We start from the raw sequence: 22,256 nt of genomic DNA, 5'->3' as shown, positions 1-22,256 counted from the left end.
AATGTGTACATGAGGAAACTGAGGCTCAGATAGGCTTACGTGACTTTCAAGGACACATGGCCTGGAAGGGGTATAGCTAAGATTTAAACCCAAGTTGTTGACTCTTAGTCCAGCAGCGATCTTTCCATCACACACTGATATTGTCAATGGGACCTTTTCTTCCTATCAGTTTGCCGCTAATATTTAGGAATTTTGGTGGATTTATCTTATATGCTAAAAACATGCAGGTATTAATTACCTCTAGTAATTTTTGGTTAATACTATCTTTATGCAGCTATGATTCCATGGTCTGTCACCTTAACTACCCTCTTGCCATTAGGTCATGTTACTCTCCTGCAAAAAAGTGGGATATACACTCAACTTCAGCTATGTCCTAGCCTTGTTATTTGGCCAAAATGTCAAATTCCCATTGGTGCAGCCACTATGGAAAACAGTATAAGGGTTCCTCAAAAAATTAAAAATAGAACTACCGCACGATCCAGCAATCCCACTTCTGGGTATTTATTCGAAGGAAACAAAATCACTATCACAGAAAAGATAGCTATACCCCCGTTTGTTGCAGCATTATTTACAATAGACAAGATGTGGAAACAACCTAAGTGTTAATTGACAGATGAATGAATAAAGATGTGATATACATATATAAGAATATTATTCATTAAAAAAAGGTAATTCTGCCATTTGTGACAACATGGGTGGACCTTGAGGGCATTATGCTAAGTGAAATAAGTCAGTCAGATAAAGACAAATACAGTATGATCTCACTTACAGGTGGAATCTGAAAAAACGCCAACCTCATAGATACAGAGAAAAGATTGGTGGTTGCCAGAGAAGGGAAGAGGAGGGTAGGCAAAATGGGTGAAGGTGGTGAAAAGGTACAAACTTCCAGGTATATGATTAAGTCCTTGGGATGTAATATACAGCATGTGACTATAGTTAACAATGCTGTGCTGTATATTTGCAAGTTGCTAAGAAAATAGATTTTAAAAGTTCTCATCACAAGGAAAAAAAATTATAACTCTGTGTTGATGGATGTTAACTAAACTTATCGTGGTAATCATTTTGTATGATATATCAATACATATATCAATCATTATGTTGTACACTTTTTTTTTTTTTTTGGCTGCATTGAGTCTTCATTGCAGTGCGCAGCCTTCTCATTGCGGTGGCTTCTCTTGTGGCATGCAGGTCCTAGAGCATGCAGGCTTCAGTAGTTGCAGCACTGGGGCTCAGTAGTTGTGGCTTTCGGGCTCTAGAGCACAGGCTCAGTAGTTGTGGTGCACGGGCTTAGTTGCTCTGTGCCATGTGGGGTCTTCCTGGACCAGGGATCAAACCCATGTCCCCTGCATTGGCAGGCAGATTCTTAACCACTGCACCACCAGGGAAGTCCCTGTATACCTTAAACTAATACCATGTTATAATAACATTCATCTCTACATGAAATTATCTTCTTTTCTTTTTTAAAAAAAATATGCTTATTGTCTGTCACCCAGACTAAATAGTAAATTCCATGAGAGCAGGAACTTTGTCTTGTTCACTGTTGTATCCTTACTACCTAGACTAGTGCTTGGCACAGAACAGGTGCTCAAAAAATATTTGTTAAATAAATGAACATGTAAAATGACATTCATGCTGTTTGTTTTGACTGGGTCCCCAAAGGACAGTAGATAGATGCCAAATACCTGTATATCTAAAGTCAGATGTTGGTCCACCGTGTAAGATATGCCAAGAAATGGTGGCTCAGTATTATTTGTCACTCATCTCCAGCACATAGAGGGGGTGTGAGTGAGGGGACTGATGACTCATGCAGAGTACTGCTTTGAAGATACTTGAAACCTACCCACACCTCCCACAGGGAAAAAAAGAGATGCTTCCCCTTACCTCAAGCTATGTGAGAGGAGCTTTCAGGGAAACACTTGGAGAACTTGATATATGTTGTCTGGAGTCTGGGGGAATACAGGGAACTGGGATCTGATACTTTCCTGAGAAAACCAAAGGCGATTAGAGACAGAGAATGCTGCAAACCAGCTGCACGTTCACCAACTGTGGATACGTGTGAGTCTTTCCCAGGAGAAAGTGTACTTATGTCAGCAACTTACTTTGTTATGCACCAAAAACAAGATGGATTAATGGGATGCTAGAGGGATGGATGGCTGGATGGATGGATGTGTGATAAATCAAGTGTAGCAAAATGTCCCCAGGGTTGGTGATAGAAGCCATTTTACCAGACTTTTTTTTTTTTTTACGCGGGCCTCTCACTGTTGTAGCCTCTCCCGTTGCGGAGCGCAGGCTCAGCGGCCATGGCTCACGGGCCCAGCCACTCCGCGGTATGTGGGATCCTCCCAGACCGGGGCACGAACCCGTGTCCCCTGCATCAGCAGGCGGACTCTCAACCACTGCGCCACCAGGGAAGCCCTAGAAGCCATTTTTAAAGAGAGTCCAGCAAGAAGGCTGCTTGGCTGAGCACCCAGAGGATCCAGCTGAGGACCGAAACCTCAGAAACCCAAGGGCTGAAAGCTAGGATCATTAGTGACTGTCCGGAACTGACTGTGCATGGCATACATCTGAGACATCTGAGAAGCTCTGTCACCTTCCCCTTCACAACCCAAACCTGGAGGAATATAAAAGCTTGACCAGCAAGTAGTTAAGGAGGAGGAGGTGGAGATATAAACATAGAAAACAAAATAAAAGTAGTCTGTGCAACTACCCCCATTGCAGGTTTCCAGCCTGAAGCAGGACTGAGCTTGGGGAAAGGAAAAGCTTTAACCGGGAATGAAGTTTGTTTGACCTTCATGTGATTTCATCCAGGGCAGAAAAAGAAGCAGCCCTCAGAGGATTTGCAAAGACAGTGAAGTAAAAAATAAAAGAATTTTGTGCTCACACATTACTGAATCCTGATCATGTAATAAAACGCACAAGCCTAACAAAACCCAACCCTGGATGAAAGAATACTGATTTAATTAATATCATATCACATGTTCACTTATTCAACAAATATTTATTGAGCACCTGCTACGTGCCAGGCATTGATTTAGGTAGTGAGGATACAACAGTGAATAAGACAATCATTTGATATAAGTAGAGAAGATTTATTTGTTTATTTAATTTCTTTTAAAAAATTGAAGTACAGTTGATTTATAATATTGTATTAGTTTCAGGTATACAACATAGTAATTCAGTACTTTATAGATTACATTCCATTTAAACCTATTATGAAATTATGGCTATATTTCCCTGTGCTGTACAATATATCCTTGTTGCTTATTTATTTTTATTTGTGTATGTATGTACGTATTTATTTATTTTGGGCTGAGTTGGGTCTTCATTGCTGCTAGCAGGCTTTCTCTAGTTGCGGCGAGCAGGGGCTACCCTTCTTTGGGGTCCACGGGCTTCTCATTGCAGCGTCTTCTCTTGTTGTAGAGCACGGGCTCTAGGCACGTGGGCTTCAGTAGTTGTGGCACGTGGGCTCAGTAGTTGTGGCTCGTGAGCTCTAGAGTGCAGGCTCAGTAGTTGTGGCACACAGGCTTAGTTGCTCGGCAGCATGTGGGAACTTCCCAGACCAGGGCTCCAACCCATGTCCCCTGCATTGGCAGGTGGATTCTTAACCACTGTGCCACCAGGGAAGGCCCTATTTATTTTATATGTAATAGTTTGTGTCTCTTAATCCTGTACCCCTATCTTGCCCCTCCCCCCTTCCCTCTCCCCACTGATAAACACTACTTTGTTCTCATACCCATGAGTCTGTTTCTGTTTTGTTATACACATTCATTTGCTTTATTTTTTAGATTCCACATATAAGTGATAACATAAGAGTATTTGTCTTCTTCCTCTGTCTGACTTACTTCACTAGGCATAATACTCTCTAGGTCCATCCGTGTTGTTGCAAATGGCAGAATTTCATTATTTTTAATGGCTGAGTAATATTCCATTGTATATATGTACCACATCTTCTTTATCCATTCATCTGTTGATGGGTACTTGGGTTGCTTCCAAGTCTTGGCTGTTGTAAATAATGCTGCTATGAACATTGGGGTGCATGTATCTTTTTGAATTAGTGTTTTTGGGTTTTTTGGATATATACCCAGCAGTGGCATTGTTGGATCATATGGTAGTTCTATCTTTAGTTTTTTGAGGAAACTCCATACTGTTTTCACAGTGGCTCCACCAATTTATATTCCCACTAACAGTTTACAGGGTTCCGTTTTCTCCACATCCTCGCCAACATGTGTTATTTGTAGGCTTTTTGATGATAGTCTTTCTAACAAGTGTGAAGTGATATCTCATTGTGGTTTTGATTTACATTTCTCTAATAATTAGTGATGTTGATAATCCTTTCATGTGCCTGCTACCCATCTGTATGTCTTCTTTGAAAAAAATGTCTCTTCAGGTTCTTCTGCCCATTTAAAAAATCAGGTTGTTTGGTTTTTTTTATATATAGTTATATGAGCCATTTATATATGTTGGATATTAACTCCTTATTGACTATATCATTTGCAAATATTTTCTCCCATTCCGTAGGCTGTCTTTTCATTTTGTTGATTGTTTCCTTTACTGTACAAAAGCTTGTAAGTTTAATTAGATTGCAATTGTTTATTTTTGCTTTTATTTCTTTTGCTTTAGGAGATAGATCAAAAAAATGTTGCTATGATTTATGTCAGAGTGTTCTGCTTATGTCCTCTTCTAGGAGTTTTATGTTTTCAGTTCTTACATTTAGGTCAATTTTGAGTTTATTTCTGTATATGGTATGAGGAAATGTTCTAATCTCATTCTTTAATATTTAGTTTTCCAGTTTCCCCAGCAAAACTTATTGAACAGATTTTCTCTTCTCCATTGTATATTCTTGCCTCCATTGTCATAGATTAATTGACCATAACTGTGTGGGTTTATTTCTGGGCTCTCTATTCTGTTCCATTGATCTATATGTGTGTGTTTGTGCCAGTACCATGCTGTTTTGCTTGCTGTAGCTTTGTACTATAGTCTGAAGTCAGGGAGCATGACATCTCCAGCTTTGTTCTTTTTTTTTTTTCCCATGCTGTGTGGCTTGTGAGATTTTAGTTCACCAACCAGGGATTGAACCCAGGCCCTCAGCAGTGAGAGTGCAGAGTCCTAACCACAGGACTACCAGGGAATTCCCTCCAGCTTTGTTCTTTTTTTTTAATTAAAAAAATTTTTTTTCATCTTTATTGGAGTATAATTGCTTTATAGTGTTGTGTTAGTTTCTGCTGTACAACAAAGTGAATCAGCTATATGTATACATATATCCCCATATCTGCTCCCTCTTGAGCCTCCCTCCCACCCTCCCTATCCCATCCCTCTAGGTGGTCACAAATCATCGGGCTGGTCTCCCTGTGCTATGCAGCAGCTTCCCACTAGCCATCCATTTTACATTTGGTAGTTTATATATGTCAATGCTACTCTCTCACTTCATCCCAGCTTTCCCTTCCCCCTGTATCCTCAAGTCTGTTCTCTATGTCTGCATCTTTATTCCTGCCCTGCCACTAGGTTCATCGGTACCTTTTTCCTAGATTCCACATATCTGCGTTTGCATACGGTATTTATTTTTCTCTTTCTGACTTACTTCACTCTGTATGACAGACTCTAGGTCCATCTAGCTCATTACAAATAACTCACTTTTGTTCCCATTTATGGCTGAGTAATATTCCATTGTATATATGTGCCACATCTTTTTTGTTTTGTTTTTGTTTTTTGCAGTACGCGGGCCTCTCACTGTTGTGGCCTCTCCCGTTGCGGAGCACAGGCTCCGGACGCGCAGGCTCAGTGGCCATGGCTCATGGGCCCAGCCGCTCCAAGGCATGTGGGATCTTCCTGGACCAGGGCACGAACCCATGTCCCCTGCATCGGCAGGCGGACTCTCAACCACTGCACCACCAGGGGAGCCCGCCACATCTTCTTTATCCATTCATCTGTTGATGGACATTTAGTTTCTTCCATGTCCTCCAGCTTTGTTCTTTATCCTCAAGATTGCTTTGGCAATTCAGGGCCTTTTGTGGTTCTGTATAAATTTTAGGATTATTTGTTCTAGTTCTGTGAAAAAAGTCATGGGTATTTTGATAGGGATTGCGTTAAATCTTTAGATTGCTTAGGGTAGTATGGACAATTTAAAAATATTAATTCTTCCAATCCAAGAACATGGGATATCTTTCCACTTCTTTGTATAATTTTCAAATTCCTTCATTAATGATTTATAGTTTTGAGAGTATAGGTCTTTCACGTCCTTGGTTAAGTTTATTCCTAGGTACTTCATTCTTTCTGATGTGAATGTAAATGGGATTGTTCCCTTAACTTCTCTTCCTGATAGTTCAGTATTCGTGTATAGAAAAGCAACAGATTTCCGTATATTAATCTTGTATCCTGCACCTTTACTAAATTCATTTATTACTTCTAATAGTCTTTTGGTAGAGACTTTAGGGTTTTCTATATATAATATCATGTCATCTGTAAATAGTCACAGTTTTTCTTCTTTCCTTCCAATTTGGATGCCTTTTATTTCTTTTTCTTGTCTGATGTGGCTGATGTGGCTAGGAAAGTAGAGAAGTTTTAAAAGTCATTGAGTGTAATGGCAACCTTCTATATCTTGATAGAGATTTGGGTTACATAGGTACATGCATTTGTTAAAACTAGAGCTCCGTATTTATTTATAGTTTCTTTTCATGCAAAATTTACACATAATAACATGCACAAGTCTAAAATGCTTGCTGAGTTTTGACAAGTGCATGATCATCACTTCCCTCCTCTGTCAGCAGATAACCTGCCTGCCATTTCAGTGAGAAAACAGAAGCCATTTGACAGGAATTCCCTCAACTTATAAATGTAGCTGTATCTATCGTTTCTTCCTTTTCTTTTGTCATTGTAAACAACATATCCCTACTCCCATCTGAGGTCAATTTCTTCCCCCAGCTTTTGCGTCCTATCCCTCCCAATCTTCTCAGAGGCCTTGCTCTACTGAATTAACCCTCTCCTCCAGAACTCTCATTTCAAGGAGAGAGCTTGTTTAACTATTAATGCTGGATTCTCTCTATTACCTCAGAGTCCTCACACATGCCATTTCCTTTCCTTGGAACAACTTTCCTACTTCTTCCCCCTCACTTATCATAACCCCTACTCACCCTTCAGGTGTTTGCTTAGATGCTATTTACTTAGATATGACTTCCCTGACCTTCCATTCCACACTATGGTAGAACCTATTGAGCTTCCTGTTTCATGACACTCAGCTCACCTGTATTTACTTGTTCTATGTATGTCTTGCCCTCAAGACAAACATGGTCTCTGCCCTCAGTGTCTTATTAACTGCTGTACTTCCAGTACTTAGCATAGCACCTGGCACATTAAATCTTTGTTGCTGAATGAAAGAATTAATTAAAATTCAATCACATCATCTGTAAATGTAATGTTTTAAAATGTCTTCTTTTTCTTCATAGGTTTAAATTTTTATTCTAATAGCTATTGCAATCTTTCCCAGGATTGTGTTAAGTTAGAAGGGCATTGTGACATTTTTGTTCTTATAGTTTCTTATAATTCTGTTCTGAAAATTTAAATCAATGTCTTGTACATAGGAGATTCTCAGCAAGAACTATTTCATAGTCATAAAAATCCTACAGTGTGGAAAGATCCTTAGAGATCCTATATTTCAATTTCCTCACAGGAATTCCCTGGTGGTCCAGTGGTTAGGACTCTGCACTTCCACTGCTGGGGGCACGGGTTCTATCCCTGCTCCGGGAACTAAGAACCCACATGCAAGTAGCACAGCCAAAAAAAAAAAAAAAAGAAGAAGAAGAAAAAATTTCCTCAGGTCATCCTTTAAGGAAGAAAATCAAAGTACTATGGTATTTTTATGACTGTATTATTACTGCATTATTATTATCTTTTTACTCAGATGGGGGTATCTTATGGCTAGAGACCATAGGGGAACATCCTGAAAATTCAGAGTTCTTTTTATCTTTCAGTTGTGAAGGAGTATGATAATCTGTTAGTTTATAATTTGTATGTGTTTATTTATTTTTGGCTGCGTGGCATGCGGGATCTTATATATATATACACACACATGCACACATACATGTAAAATTTGAGGAGGCAGCAGAGTTAAACCTAAATAAATGGGAGAGCTCTACATACAAATATAAATGTTTCTCCTTAGAAATGGTTTCCGCTGCCAGCCTTGATGTAAGTCTTATTAACCTACTATAGTTCCTTTCACCAGGTCAAAACATAGTATCAACTTAAGTACAGTTAGGGGCTCCACAGACCACCTCTTCTTGGAGTCCTAGTCAAATAAAACCAGACTACCAAGTCAGCCTAACTGAAAAGGCAATGCAACTTTTTACTGATGTCTCCTGAAGCATAACAAAGCAAACTTCTTAAAATTCTTTCCCAGCTGTGAATCTCCACACCACTCTCCCACACAGGAGCCACCTCTACTCTCTCCCTTCACTTAAGTGTGAGTTAGCTTATGTAGCTTTTTATTTTTCTTCCTCACCCTGGAACTGACCAGCAAGCAATAACTTTCAGGGTTTGTGTTGGAGGGTGTGTTCGAGGAGATACCCAGAGGCAGTCCGCTATGCTTACCAAGTGTCCAATTTCATGGCAGTCTCTTTCCTCAAGGAACAGTTAATAGGCCCACTGGAAAAAGCAACATACCAGAGTTGGGTATGTTACCTGTTGGGTGGTGGGATACAGACTCTGGGTAAAATGAGGGGTTCTGACATAGGGCAAATCAGCCTGAAGGTGAGCCTAGAAGTTGACCTGGACCTTGACAGAGAATTACCAAATCAGTATTTGTGGAGCCTCCTGTCTCCATTTCTCAGTGGTGGCCGTTCTGCGGTGTTTTCCTTTACAGTCAAGACTCCCTTTAGCCGGATAACATAAGAAAGGATCGTATGTACAGGCAGCTAAAAGCTCTTCCAGTATCACTAAGAGGTAGTTTGAGATAAGTAAGTGGTCTCTGAGGTCCCTGAAGACTAAAAACCGAGTGTCCTGAGTCCCAAGTGGTCCCACGCTCCTCTAGTTTAGCAGTCCAGAGGGGCAGTTAAGTCCCGCGTAAAGTGCACAGTGGTTATGGGCACTTGCTCCTGAGAATCTCCACCTGGCTTCAGCATCTAGATCAGCCAGCTCTGGCTCGTTTACTGCCAGCTCACGCCGCCTGCGGTCACTCCGCCCACTGCCCCCCTCGGTCTCCTCCCCCTTCTTTCCCTTTTGCTCACCGCCATTTCCGCCTACGGCTTTCTCCAATTTGGGCTCTCCTCGGCTTCCGTCCCAGATGATCCCTCGGCGAGGCTGCCGCCGCCTCCTTCTCCCGGAGCTGGAGCCGCCTCCTCGGCCAGTGGCGTAGCCGGACTCTGTGTCGGGGCCAGATAGATAGGGGCGGAGGTCTGGAGCCCGGTCTAGACCCGAGCGGGGGGCCATGGAGAAAGCGGCCCGAGGCGCTCTCGACACCGACTAACGCGGGCCCGTTGCGGCTGCAGGCGCCATGGACCGAGCCCCCGCAGACCAGGTACGCGGGTTTGGGCTGGGCCGGCCGGGCCGGGAGCTGGGGGTCGCTGCTTCCTCCCGGGCGGGCCCTGGTCTCCGAGCGTGGGCCCGGACGGCCGAAGCCTTCGGGTTTTTGCTGGCGCAGACCTCCTTTCCCCGGGAGCCTGGCGGCGCCCCACTCTCCTGCATTGTTCCAGCTGCTGTCTCGAGCTTGGGGGCTTTTCCAGCCCCGTTCCCCCCGGGCTGGGGACTCGCTTTTGCCCTTCCTCCCTGGCTTGGTGAAAGGGGCCAGACGGCTCCCAAGTTGTCCGTGCTTTCCCGAGAGAGGGTTTATAACTTCCAGAGAATACCACCTCCCCCCCACTTCCCTTCCCTTCAGTTCTGGAATGTGTTTTCAAGGTGGAAAGGCTTTTGAAGGTTTCTCACTTAGAAAAACTGTCATAGAATGTGTGATAACTACAGACGAAGGTGGGGGGAGGTTTATGGGCTTTTTTAATATCTACGTTTACCTTGAGCGAAGCATTGTTTTTGCAGTGGTTTTAGGGAGGTCTTCCCTTTTAGATATGAAATACTACGGTTTCCCTTTGCCCTTCTAGCCAACTATTTCGCAAAAATAAATGTTTTTAAAAAGTCGCTATTATATTTTAAAGGTGTAGGACCGAAGCGCGAATTCATTTCCGAGCCCGTTTTCATATTCACAAAGCAGTCCCATTAGTGTTTTCAGTTGCATCAAATTATTGATTATCCAAGCCAGTAGGTGCTGGGAGGCTGGGATGGTGATAGTGTTAAAAAAATAATCTAAAATAATAGTTTTCTTCCCCCACAGAAGTTTCGGTATTTTCCATCCTGAGACCTGTGTGAAACGATTTAATTTGATGAAATCTAAGTTTACTCACTCTCCATTCCCCTCTTCAGTTGAAGGCCTTGCCCAGTGATGAACTAGGCAAATAGATGAAGGAAAAACAGAGACTAGGGATTTGCCTAATTACTTTACAAATGGATAATTAACACCTGAATAATGAGACCAGATTCCCCAAATTCCTGTATCTGTATATTTGTAGCTAGTGAGAGCCAGTTCTGATTTTAAATCGGGATCTCTTAGCAGGCAAAGAGCAGCCTCCTGGTTGTGTGTGTGTGTGTGTGTGTGTGTGTGTGTGTGTGTGTGTATTTTTACAAAATCTTTATTTAAAAAAAGCTTTATGTGAATATGCCTCTGAAAACACAAATGAGTTTTATGAAACAATATGTGTATTTACCGAAGCAAAATTGATTGGGGCCCCTTGGCAAATACATACCGGCTTTCCTGTGACCCAGGGTATTTTATATACACTCTATATCCAATTTAATGAAAAACAATTTTTCAAGGTATCTATCAAAAGTGTCTGAGATTTGAAAGCCTGACAAGTGAATAGGAAATTTTCTTGAATGATTTTTTTGTATGTGTGTCACTAATGAAAGGGTTAAACATTTTGGTCGTTCTCTGTGATGACAGAACTGTAACTAGTAATGCTGCCATATGTATACTTATGGTTCCCTTCATCCCAGAGGAAATGTAATGAACTATTTAGATGGTAACCCTTAGCATAGTTATTTGTGTGTGATTATCTTAACAGCAAGTGCTATGAGCAAATTATTTAGAGAGCCTTTTCATCTTTCATCCTGTATCTTTCCAAAGTCCACAACCTATTAAAATCTTGTAGAAATTTAAGGTTCAGAGAAAAATCATAAATGTAGGTTTTCCATTGAAGAATTTTTCTTTTTTTTTTCCTTCCTCTTCCTTAGCCTAACCTTAAATGAGAGAATAATTTGAATCAATCCCCCTTTCCCCCCACATGCTCACAGGAAGCTGAGACCCCAGGAAGTGATGCCTGGTTCGTGCTGTAGGGAGTTAATTCAGGGATCCATGGATGACCTGGAAGGAGTCTTCTTCGTTTTAATTAGCACTTTTCTGGGGCAAGACTCCATTATTTTCATCATATGCTCATATTCATCATTGAAAAAAGGCACAGAACCATTCATTTCATGATAGATTAGGGGCTAGAACTGAGATTTGTCCACTTTGTGGAGTTCTTGATTGTTTTCACTATACCACTGAGTAATGCAATGGCTTTTCCAAGTTATTTGGAATGTACTTTTATATTTTTAATAACGAAGTGAATTTAATAGGTAAAAGTCATTAAAAACAGATGCCATATGTGCTGAATTCCCATTTTTTCTCACAAAACATTTATTTTTTTCATTTTAAACCATTGTTGGTTTGTATTTAGAATTTCTGGGAATGTCTACAGCATTAAAACTTATAATATTGTAGTGGTTAGCCATTCATAGAGGTTTGATTTTTAAAAAATAGTACTAATACACACTTTCTGCATTTTGTCTTAATCTAAGCGAAATCCTTGTAGTATTGCACAAGTGTAACTTAAGAAAAAAACTCAGCATGTTTTGCCTGAAGGCATTCATGTTGCTGTTGTTGAATTACCTCTTTTTTTAAAAAAATATAAAATCTTTGTATAAAAGGATAAATTGTGTGTGCGTTGATCAAGATTATAAAAAATAAGTTACTGGGAATACATGTTAGCTGATAGTCTTAATTGTAGTAATGAGTATTTGAAAGAATGTTATAACCAGAAGGGAATCTCAGGAGTATTCTCTTTTACCAAGACTATATTAAATCAAAACAAGTAGCTTAATTTTAATTGCCAGAGTTAGTTCTAAGAACTACTTGGTATTGTGCCTTTTTGTTGTTGTTGTTCTTAAGGGAAAAAAAGCTGGTATAAAGGGATGTGAAGCATAAATCATGGAGTTCGTTTTGTTTATAAAGTCTTAGTGTTTCTATTTTTAGTAAATTTAGGACAGTGTTTTGAGATTTTTAAAAAATAAACAATAACCTTAGAAGTAACAGAACACTTGAGGTTTACTATTTCATTTGTATTATCAAATAATTTAAACATTGGCTTGATATTTAGTACGTTAACATTAGATAAGTTCTTTTAAAATAATTTGCAAAATTATTGATCAGTGATGTCTTTAATTCTTAGAAAAGCAAATGTGTAATAAATGCATATGGCTTCATGCAAAGTGCTGATTACCAATAAAGATATAAAATTATTTGGTTTATAATTTTTTTCTTTAAATAATTTATAAACTTCAAATAATATCAGCCCTGCAAACTAAATATATTCTAGATAAGTTACTCTAAAATGTTTATTATTCAGCAGTACTTACAGTTAGCTTTTATAGATCTAAGTAAATGATTGTCTTAACAGATTTTAAAAATAATACTTTTGTAATTAAAAAGAAGGTAAATAATGCTCATTTACTGAAAATACCATTTGGAAATTTTAAAAGGCATTTTTCCCTAAGCTTTTAAGTCAAAGAGGAAATATAAAGTAGAATTTTAGATTTTTGAAAAAGTAATAAAATACTACACATGACAATGTATGGGATGTGGCTGAAGCTTACTCTGAGGCAAATGCATAGTCATAAATGTTTTCATTGTTCAACATTTTAAAAGGAAATTAAAAATTAAGCATCCAAGGCAAGAAGTTTGGGGGTAAACCCTTCAAAGAAAGAGAGAAAAAAAATGTAAAAGCAGGAATTAATTAATTAGATATTCCAAAAACTAGAATTAAATCTAGAAAGTTGGATGTTAGAAAAGTACCACCAGACTTTAACAGGATTAAATGTGGTCTGTTTTAAGAAAAGGGAGAAAATGTATGGATAGGAAAGCAAGTGGTCAGAGTCTAAGGTAAATGGTTTTTTTGTTTTTTCAATATTTTCTAAAGTCTTGGCAGAACTCATATGTATAACTACTGTGATTTGTTTTGGCAAGTGGTTTACTTTCAGTATAAAACCTTCCAACCAGAAAACAATAAAGCCAGCAGGTATCTCTGAAGGATTTTTTCCTTCAGAAGACATTTTATCTTTGGCCATGATATGTAAAATAATGTTTGATATATCGTATTTACCTTAACATAGGAAGAATGTGGAGGGTTTCCATGGTCATATTTTTTCTCTAGGTGTGTAGTACATACTGACATTTCACGGTGGGAGCGTGCCGTATTATGTTCTACTTCAGTTTTGATTTCAAGTGAGTGTCTTTTTTCTGTTGCTTAATTTGGGAGTATTATTCGCACTCTTCTGAATGTTCTGTCTCAGAGGAGTTTAGTATGCATTTTCTGTTGATGTGTGCTTCGTAGTAATGTTTGCCCATTTTCCCTAAACCAGCCTCGTGTAGTGCTCTCTTCAGAACATGAACTCAATGCATGTTTGTTGAATTATATATAGGCTCTCAGTGATCTGAATGCGTTTGTTCAATAAACTTTTAAATAAGGTTTTTATAGTTTTTTGTTCTGATAAATTCTTGGGTTTTCTAGATTATTCACATCAAAGAAATTTTACTGATGTTTGTTTTACTATATGCAGAATTTTAAATGAATGTGAAACAGCTTAAGTTTTGTTTTTTCAAATACAGGTTTCTGGGATTATGATTTTTCATTAATTTGGAAAATTCTGAAATAATTTCTGAAAGATAAAGAAAATTTTATTGTGTAGTTTTTTTTTTTTAACAGAGTACAGGAATAGATTTTGTTCTGTGTTCAGACTTCTTTCATATTTATATTTTAATTAAGGAGACAAAAATTTGCTATACATTGTTTTTTTTTGCTATAAAATTTTTGATTTCTAAAAAACAGATCATGGCAAAAGTAGAGAGACTAAACAAATTCAAACTGAGGCATATCATTGTATGAAGTAAGTAGTCTAATTTTTTCATAACATTTTGTTGTCCACTATGTTAAAACATTTTTTCCTTTGATCTCTATGCTAATATAATTGAAATATTGCCAGAATTTGTTGCTTGCTTAACATATTGTCTCTTGGGCTTTATTATATGGAATTTAAAAAATAGTTTGGGATTTTTACTTTTCAGGCCTGAGAACAACTTAGGCTGCATTTTGATGTATGACACTGAAGGCCCCAAAGTCACAATAAACAACTTATAAAACCATACGGAGTTGTAACTATAGGAGAAAGTTTGCCAGTCTGTTCCTACTAGTGACATCTTCTGTTTGTGCAGCTGTTGACTACAGCAGCTTCTCTTTTTTGCTAAAAACAAAGGATCGTTTCAGTGTTTGTGAGTTTTATTGTTGAATGCCAATATCTAGAATTGCACTTAGAATAGAAACCAATACAGACTTTAATTTTTAAGGACATATACTGTGTATATGTGCAGATATTAGTTATAAATTATGCATGACACTTTTTGAATAGTGGGTTGCCTAAATTCATAAAACATATAGAGTACAAATGAGACTAGGCATAAAAAATTTGTGGCACTGTCTCCCCTCCCCTGCGCGCCACCTGGCTTGTGGGATCTTTGTTCCCTGACCAGGGATGGAACCTGTGCCCCCTGCAGTGGAAGTGGAGTCCTAACCATTGGACTGCTAGGGAATTCCCTGCACCTTTTGATTTGAGCAAGAATTTGAATTTGTTGTTACCAAAGTAATTTATGAGTTGGTATTACTTGGGGGGATCAGGAAAAGTTATTTTTAAATTATTTCTTTATATTAGTATTATTCCTTTTTTTCATATTGGGCTGAGAATTTAATATAACTGCATACCTTGCATTAAAAAGAAATCCTGGTGTCTTCTAGTCCAGATTTATAAAACTGTTCAGGTTCTCATATGTTCAAAGGTTGATATTTTATACCTTATGTAAATAAGTTTTGAATCATGTTGACTATCACAGTGACAATCACTGACTTACACTGTTAACATTTGTTTTTGCCTCTTGTGTTGGAATTCAAGAAACCAACTCCAGTTCACAGATATTTGTGAGTTCAGTGACGTTATCAACTTCAGATTTGGTTAGTAGTACAGAAGTAGGCTTCAAAGTTAAATCAGGTGGGGAGGAAGGATATTGAATTGATACTGCTATATAGTTCAGATTTCTTCCCCCAGACACATATTACTGAATATTTACAGTGGGCTCTTTGGAGAACAGTTTTTCTGAAAAAGGCTCTATATTTAGCATATCAAGTCTTTTCTTTAGATTTTCTTGGATTTGCTACTGATTACTTTTGTGAGAAACATGCATGAAATTTATTCTGAGAAATATGCCTTGATGGGAGTTTCTACTGAATGCCACCCTGGTGGGGAAAAAGTTCTGGTTAGGGCTATTGCTTTCAGGTAGTTGATTTGAGTTATTGAAAAATTGGATTGCATTCCACTTACTGGTTTTGCTAATAAATGTTTAATATCTTTTTAGATTGTAATGTTTGTGGTTTTTAACATTCTGCTTTTACAGAATGTGCCTATAGATTATTTCTTTGTATAATTAAATTTTAAAAATTTGTTGTTAAATATAACAACTGTAGAAAGAAAACTGCATAAAACCAGTGTACAGCTAAATGAATTATTGGATGAATACCTCGTATCACCCAAGTTAGGATATAGAACTTTGCCAGGTAACCCAGAAACCGTACAGGTGCCTCTTCCCAATCACAGCTCCCTCTTTCCTAAGAGTAATTCCTATCCTAATTTTCATGGCTCTTATTTACTTTACTTTATAGTTTTGTCACCAACTTGTACATCCTTAGTATGGTAGTTTATTATGTCTGTTAAACCTCTATAGATTTATAAGGAGAGATACAAAATAAACTAAAATGGAGTACGTAGACTGGATTACTTTAGTTTACTCGGCTTGTCTACTGGGAAGCTGAAGTACTCATTTTTTCCCCAGTTTAACTGTGAAGGAAAAGTTTTTCTCCCTTATTTTTTTTTTCATTTATTGTAGACATTTTCCTTCCTTTTAATTTAACCATACTAATCTAATTTCCTGAAATGGACAGAAATAGACTATTTTTTAGACTATTCAAACAAATATAAAGTATCCTTCAGAACTCTGTTGAGTGATTTTTTTTCCCCTAACAAAATTAGTTAAAAACACATTGTTTTGTCTGAAGAGCTAGTTTGTTTTTTTTACTACCAGCTTTATTTTTGGACTGTGAGGTACAATTTCCTTGTATTCTTGATTGTTTTAACAGCTTTGGTTATGTAAGGAATGACTTCATTGAAATCTAGTAACCTTTGATAACTTTTCTCCTATTTGATGGCTTTGTTTAAATAACGTGATCATATTTAATTATTTTAATTTGACCTTGCTATTCCTTTGAATATCTTGTGACATTAGAGACCTAATTACTGTTTGTAAAGACTGTCTCTTTTATTGTTAAATTGTGAATTTGTATTATTTAAATTTTTGTTCGTTTGTTAGTAATGTGTTTCACTTTCTCTTTGAAGAATGTCAAGCTGTCAGCTGAGGTAGAACCATTTATTCCCCAGAAGAAGAATCCTGATACATTTATGATCCCTATGGCACTCCCAAATGATAACGGCAGTGTTTCTGGTGTAGAACCAACTCCAATTCCCAGCTACCTGATTACTTGCTATCCATTTGTTCAGGAAAACCAGTCCAATAGGTAATTTGTTTACTATTATTTTCTTTTGGTGGGGGAAGAAATGGGTAGGGAAATATAGAAGTTGGCAAAGGATACTTCTTAATTTTTTCTTTTGTAACTTTTAAACATTAACCATTTCTCTGTTTTCTAAGAGGAGTAAATAAAACCAAATGATGTAGAAATTTAAAAATTGTTAACATGGATTATTGTTATTTTCTCATTCTTTCTAAGAGAAAATGGAGTTCTTTGTATGTGTCTCCTATAATAAGTCATTGAAATTTGTTTGAAATAAATTGACTCAAAGGGAGAAATGAATTATTCAGAAAGAGGGGTGAACAGAAATCCTTTTTTGAGGATAGGCATCTAATCATAATTGCCAAGACAGTGTGGCATAAGAAGAATATATCAAGGGGTAGCCCTTAACTTTGAAGCTTTTGTGTCTAGTTAGCATATATGTGTTTAGACTCTGATTGTAGTTTAAATTTAGCTTCTGTGCTGTAGTCACAGGGTGATGTAGCAAAATGCTTACAGTTTAGATAATGTGTGACCTAGTGTTTAGGGTGTACCTTGTGATAGTCATGATAGCCTTTCTAACCCTGCTTAGACTGTCTGAATGATTAGCATTTCATTGGTGTCGTTCATTTTATTGCTGTATAAAAGTACTTTCAGCCTCTTTCAAGTTATATCACACACAAAAAATTGTACTTCTCCAGCACTCTGGGGTAAATGGATGAGGGGTCTAGGCTCTAGCCTTTGCCCAGCCACCCCTGAGGGCTAAGGCAATCAATATTTCTACACGTCTATAACCATTGTGGCACACTAGTGTGCCCAGGCACATTCGTTGATAAATTCTGGTTGTATGAGATAACGGATCACTAAATTACTGTCTCAGATATTAAATATTCAAGTTAATAGTCTAAAACTCTTAATAGTTTTGGGCATTAGGCAAACAGTAGAAGCTAAAGGAGTCTTCTCAATTGAGTCGTTAACATTATATTAAAGATCTCTGACCTGTATTGGGTTATGTTTGAAGTGATTTGTAAACTAGATTAAAAATACTATTCTGCATTTGACAAAGTGGCCAAGTGTCCAGTATGATAAATTTAATTTTCCTTACCAAATAATCTTTGAGAATTCATGAGTAAGCCAGCCATCAGATTATTTGAAAATATTTTTAGAATTGTGGCAGGGAGTATTTTTCCCTTTTGCTTTGTCATGGAACAGTGAGGAAAAACTCTGTACTCCAGCCCCCTATGACCCCTCATTTGTCAGCAGCAACTGTCTGCAAGGAGAATTGCTGAGACAGGAAGGACTGGTGCTTTATAGGAAGGGATTGCACTAGGAGAACTCTAATGCTGGAGATAGATGGTAGTGAACAAGCTTGCCTTTTTCTTCTCTTCTTTCCCTTGGACCTGGTGCCTGCTTCCATTGCCAAGGAGGGGAGCCAGGGAAAGAGCTGGACTTGGCCAGGTGGTTAGGGGAGTATGGTAGAGGAGTAGGAGGCTGTGGGCCTGAGCTAAAGAATGGGAGGTGGAAGAATCAAACACCCGTTGTAAAGATCACCTTACACAATGATCACCTTACCCTGCTTTTTGCAGAAGACTGTCACAGTTGTTACCATTGGATGGGAACTTTGGACTGCCTTTAGTGGCAGATTCAGCAACTAGGTGTTTTAACTTTTAAGCAGAAATACCTTGAGGAGGTTGAGGGGAGTGTTACAAATAAGAAAGGTCTGTACCAAAATTTTTAAATTTTGGAATGCAGTAAGCTATCAGGTTGAATTCCTTTTTACTGTCAATTAAATTGTACTGTCAATTACATGTACATAAAAATCTCTAGTTATAGCAAGGAAATTTATAAAACGGTAATTTTATCTCTTTCAGAATTACTATGAGGCTACTATTTTTTCTTTTATTAAAATACGCTGAGATTTTGTTTTAGCATTACTTTTAGACATACATGTCAATAGATTTTTTTCTTTTTTGATTTGGTTTTACAGACAGTTTCCATTATATAACAATGATATACGATGGCAACAGCCTAATCCAAACCCTGCTGGACCATACCTTGCTTACCCCATTATATCTGCTCAGCCACCTGTTTCTACAGAGTATACATATTATCAGCTGATGCCAGCACCATGTGCCCAAGTTATGGGTTTCTATCATCCTTTTCCTGCACCTTACTCCAACACTTTTCAGGCTGCAAATACTGTCAATACTATAACTGCAGAATGCACTGAGCGTCCAAATCAGCTTGGACAGGTCTTCCCGTTATCTGGTCATCGAAACAGAAACAGTAATAGAGGACCAGTGGTACCAAAAGTAAGTGACTGAATTTGATTGGCTTTTGTGTTTGATATTTCTCTTGTTAGTAATAGTATAAGTAATTTGCTACTTGTATTGATTAGCCTTTAATCCTGAATTTACCTTTTAAAAAACAGTCAATGGTGTAGCATTTATAAAATAATTTTTTTTCCATTACTTTTGGTCCTCATTCTTAAATGGTGATATGATTTACAGTCATCTTCCACTTCCTTCAGAGAGTTTACATAAGCATAATGCACAGATATTTCCAAAGTATTTTAATTTAGTGATAAAATTGCATAGTGACACCAGTTTTAATAAGTGATTAGTTTGGGTCCTTTGCTAGCAGTGTTGAGTGGCTAATGCACATCAAGACATTTCAGTCTTCAGAAATAAGCAGGAGATATTATGGAAAAGAACATTTGTCTCTTCAACTTCATTGTTTCTGTTCTGTCAATTTTTAGTAGGAATAGCACTTCGTTATTCAAGGGATGCTTTATTATGTGAATACAAGGTCTCCCAGGGCTAAAGAAAATTAAAGATAAATGTGGGAAATGACCTTTTATCAGCACCAGCCTTTGACTAAATTAAAAAAAAAAAGACACAAAGGCCTTGAAATCACAGGAGGATTAAGGTTAATTCTAGGTGACTGTTTCTTAACTAAAAGGTTACTTTTCTATTGAGGCCATGATATCAAAGCACATAAGAAGAAAAACCATGTTTCTTTTCAGCACTTTTGAGCTAATAGAAGGCAGAGGGATTAGATGCATTTTATGACTTATTGTCAAGGAGTTGATGCTTTCCTAGATTCCATTAGCCTAGCCTCTTTGGTGAAAAGTCTTTGCTATCTTCTGGCATACTTTTAACAGATTAAAATACAAACAAGCAGCAGAAGTTGCTTTGAAAAGCATTTTAGACTTTGTTCATGGAAACATTCTGGATCAAGGGAAATCCTTTTGGGACCTCTGAGAATGAAAAGAAGACAATAGTATATAACTTTCAAGAGTTTGAAGTAACATGATTTCTCAGAGTGCATTTCCAGCACTTGAATCTAAGAAGTTAAATTTGGAGTTGTATAAATTGCTATTAAGTGATGAATACCCATATTTTTTAAAATGAAGGAAAGGATCGGTTTTTTAATATTTTCTTTTTAAACTCTCAAACAGAAATTTCTTTTGTAATTCATTGCTAAAATTTCTCTTTTGGATAAGTTACCATCCTTTTTATTACCCTTTTAAATAAAAATTTGCAACCCCTAATTTGACATGATTATACTTTTATTGTTTATTAGATATTGATTGAGAAAACTAAAAATGCAAATGACAATTAAAATGAATTCATATTTTATTATAGTAATATTAATGGTTATTTGAAAGTAGTATATAAATGTGTGTATAATACATTATTTACCCTGTTATCATTGGCTGAAGATAATTTCATGAAATCCTAACACAGTAACCCTGTTTCCTCATGGGTTGGGAGTCACTAATTTGTAGCCTACATTTAAGTATCTTTTATAAAGGATGTGTATTTTATAATATTTAGTACATTGAATAAGATCTTAAGTTTTTTTTTTTTTTTTTAACTTCAATCAGCAACAGCTTTTACAGCAGCACATAAAAAGCAAAAGGCCACTGGTGAAAAATGTAGCTACTCAGAAAGAGACAAATGCAGCAGGTCCTGATAACCGATCAAAAATTGTGCTACTGGTAGACGCTTCACAGCAAACTGGTAAGGCAAGATTTCTTACATATATACGTTATAGGTTTTAAAAAAAATTTTATTTTATTGAGGGAATTCCCTGGTGGTCCAGTGGTTAGGGTTCCACGCTTCCACTTCAGGGGGCATGGGTTTGATTCCTGGTTGGGGATCCCGCATGCTACATGGCAAGGCCAAAAAAAAAAAAAATTATATTATTGAAGTACAGTTGGTCTACAGTGTTGTGTTAATCTCTGCTATGCAGCAGAGTGATTCAGTTCTATATACATACACATCCTTTTTTGTTTTCTTTTCCATTATGGTTTATCACACGATACTGAATATAGTTTCTTGTGCTGTACAGTAGGACCTTGTTGTTTATCCATTCTATATATAATAGCTTGCATCTGCTAATCCCAAACTCTCCCCATCCGTCCCTCCTGCATCCCCCTTTCCCCTTGGCAACCACAAGTCTGTTCTCTATGTCTGTATACATCACTGATTTTCATCTGTTGTCATGCATCATTGACTTTATAATTGTGGACTCTACCACTTTTTTCTTTTTTGTATTTCGGCCATGCTGCAAAGCAAGCAGGATGGTTCCCCCACCAGGGATCGAACCCGGGCCTCCACAGTGAAAGCTCCAAATCCTAACCAGCAGACCACAAGGGAACTCCATGGACTCTACCACTTTTTAGGATTCTAGGCTTTCTTCCGTTTATCCTGCCACTTTGTGAAATTCTCTAGGAAGGATAAAACAGTCCATGTCCTTAATGTTCTTTCAACTTGCATGCTGGCTTATGTACAGTTTTGGGCAGGATTTGATGTTTCCTTATCCCCTTATAGTAGTGGAGCAGTTCAGAAGTCAGAGATGGAATTTTGCAGACATTATAGAAATTTGAGGGACTCATTTTGGTAGAAATCAGAATTGTACGTGTTTTATAGCTAGATTAAAATCCTTTTTAAAACATCCTAACATCCTGTAATATCTTTATAGACGAAGTTACCAAGTTTTCTGCACCGTATTTTAGCATAGATCTGAACCAGATGTATGAGTGATACCTATATCCTCAGATAAGTAAATATTTTGGACTAGTTGGATATCATTTTGTCAAAAGTGTTTTAGAGGACTGTATAAGCATTAAATTACAAAGCTTTATCCTGGTAATAGATAAGAATTAATAAATAGTCTTAAAATATTCTTGCTGTTTTCCAGTTTATATTGTGAAATTTCATTTTGTTTCTCTGGTCTCAGCCTAATAGCTATAGAGTAGATGGCCGTCTTCTACTCTACATCCATTGTGAT

At 37.6% G+C, this 22,256-nt stretch overlaps 1 protein-coding gene across 1 annotated transcript in view; it reads left to right on the top strand.

The window, feature by feature from the left end:
- Positions 1–9,208: 9,208 nt before the first annotated feature.
- SECISBP2L (SECIS binding protein 2 like) overlaps positions 9,209–22,256 on the top strand; it is a 59,335-nt gene continuing 46,287 nt past the window's right edge. Inside the window, exons 1-4 of the mRNA XM_065871881.1 lie at positions 9,209–9,508; positions 16,789–16,967; positions 18,946–19,270; positions 20,848–20,983. Of these exons, the coding sequence (XP_065727953.1) occupies positions 9,485–9,508; positions 16,789–16,967; positions 18,946–19,270; positions 20,848–20,983 (664 nt within the window). The 5' untranslated portion in view covers positions 9,209–9,484. The remainder of the gene's footprint in view (positions 9,509–16,788; positions 16,968–18,945; positions 19,271–20,847; positions 20,984–22,256) is intronic.

Source organism: Phocoena phocoena, chromosome 2 (assembly GCF_963924675.1).
Source record: "Phocoena phocoena chromosome 2, mPhoPho1.1, whole genome shotgun sequence".
In the NCBI taxonomy this organism is placed as follows: domain Eukaryota; kingdom Metazoa; phylum Chordata; class Mammalia; order Artiodactyla; family Phocoenidae; genus Phocoena; species Phocoena phocoena.
Note: the sequence above shows the minus strand (reverse complement) of the source record. Positions and strands in the feature narration are given on the sequence as shown.